We start from the raw sequence: 1,587 nt of genomic DNA, 5'->3' as shown, positions 1-1,587 counted from the left end.
TTGAGCACAGTAAATCAAACTAAACGGCCCACTTCGCCTGCATTCACCCTACATTTATTTTTAAGAGTGCATTTACTATTGGAAGCTATGGCCAAAAAGCCTCTGAAAAGAGCAAGAAAAAAAAACATGGGAATGTTCAGGTTATGAAATATACTTTAATGTAGGACACATACAAAGAATACACAAGGAAAATCATGATTATCCTATTTGAGTCTGCCCTCCCACCATATCCGACTCCCTCATCTTTGACTCTCAGTGCCTTCCTCCACATGGTTTCTTGGGGAACGGTCCGGTCTTCTCCCACAGACTTGGAGTAGTAATACCAATCACACCGAGAGCAATTATCTCTCCAGCATTCCCACTGAGTTTACTCTCCTCATCTGAACCCATTCCCAGATCATCCTCCTTCTCATGAACCACCACCGCACGTCCCAGAATGGAATAAGGCCCAAAGAGCTTGGCGTCTGGAAGCGTCAGGAACTGCCTTATAACTCCTCGCTCGGAAGCAAAGTTGCCCAGGTCTCCAGGATGATGAGGGTGGTCAACGCCGTTTGGATTATAATGAGGACCAACAGTGATGCAGCCTTGACTGAGGTCTCCATACTGATGGATGTGCATGGCACGCTCTTGACGATCGGTGGCAGGCAAACCACGGAGGTTGATTTTCACTTCTAAATCTCCATTGGGGAAGAGCTGCTTGAAGAGGATTTGCCCAAAGATCTTTGGCTGGTTACGTGGCAAATTGGGGCTGGGAGTTACTTCACAAGTGGCATAGATTGTGTTGTCGAACTCCACGACTTCCGGCTGTGGAGCTTCAGGCAAACAAGCTGGATATTTGGAGAACTCTCCTCCTTGTATATGCAGCGCCAGCAATATCAGAGGGAATATTAGGATGATTTTCTCCATGTTGATCTTTAAAGCCTACAATGAAGAGTGGATTCAGTCAAATCATGCCGTTTGGTTTAAGGATGTAATATTTTTGATAAAAGGTCAAAGCTTTGTTGCAGGGAGCTTTGAGAATGGAAGTTGCATTAGGTAAAATAGCACAACCAGATTAGTTTGAAAACATTACATTCTTGCACTTAAGTATATTTTTTATAGCTTTATTTTCAATAATATGTACTTCTTTTTAAAGCATGCTAAAGTGTACTTTTTTCACAAGGACAGGTCAAATAAAAGACAAGATCTATACCAGGGGTGTCCAAACTCAGTCCTGGAGGGCCACTGTCCTGCAGAGTTTAGTTCTAGCCTGCCTCAACACACCCACCTGGAAGTTTCTAGAATGCCTAGTAAGACCTTGATTATCTGGTTCAGGTGTGTTTAATTGGGGTTGGAGCTAAACTCTGCAGGACAGTGGCCCTCCAGGAGCAGGATTGGACATCCCTGATCTATACTTTTGCTTACACTAACTTTTTTTTAGTTGTACTAAATCAAGTCAGTTGATGGAGAAAATGGAATGGAGAAAAAAACAAAACACAAGCCTAAAACAGCAAAGGTGCATTACCGTATAGCTGAAAAGTTGTCCTCAATCCGTGTGGAGCCTGAATAGTGCAGTCACAAAAACACTACAAAGCTTAATCCGTGTGC

At 43.2% G+C, this 1,587-nt stretch overlaps 1 protein-coding gene across 1 annotated transcript; it reads right to left on the bottom strand.

Annotated features, from left to right (window-relative positions):
* Positions 1-252: 252 nt before the first annotated feature.
* On the bottom strand, positions 253-916 carry LOC309484565 (extracellular superoxide dismutase [Cu-Zn]-like; the record flags this gene model as incomplete). Its single annotated transcript, XM_082150891.1, has 1 exon — positions 253-916. The coding sequence occupies exon 1, from the start codon at positions 904-906 to the stop codon at positions 253-255; it is 654 nt and encodes a 217-aa protein (XP_082007017.1). The 5' UTR covers positions 907-916.
* Between the last annotated feature and the right edge of the window lie 671 nt (positions 917-1,587).

The sequence above is a fragment of the Leuciscus leuciscus genome (assembly GCF_965113295.1).
Source record: "Leuciscus leuciscus genome assembly, chromosome: 20".
In the NCBI taxonomy this organism is placed as follows: domain Eukaryota; kingdom Metazoa; phylum Chordata; class Actinopteri; order Cypriniformes; family Leuciscidae; genus Leuciscus; species Leuciscus leuciscus.
The sequence above is the reverse complement of the archived record's forward strand: the minus strand, read 5'-3'. Positions and strand labels throughout refer to the sequence as shown.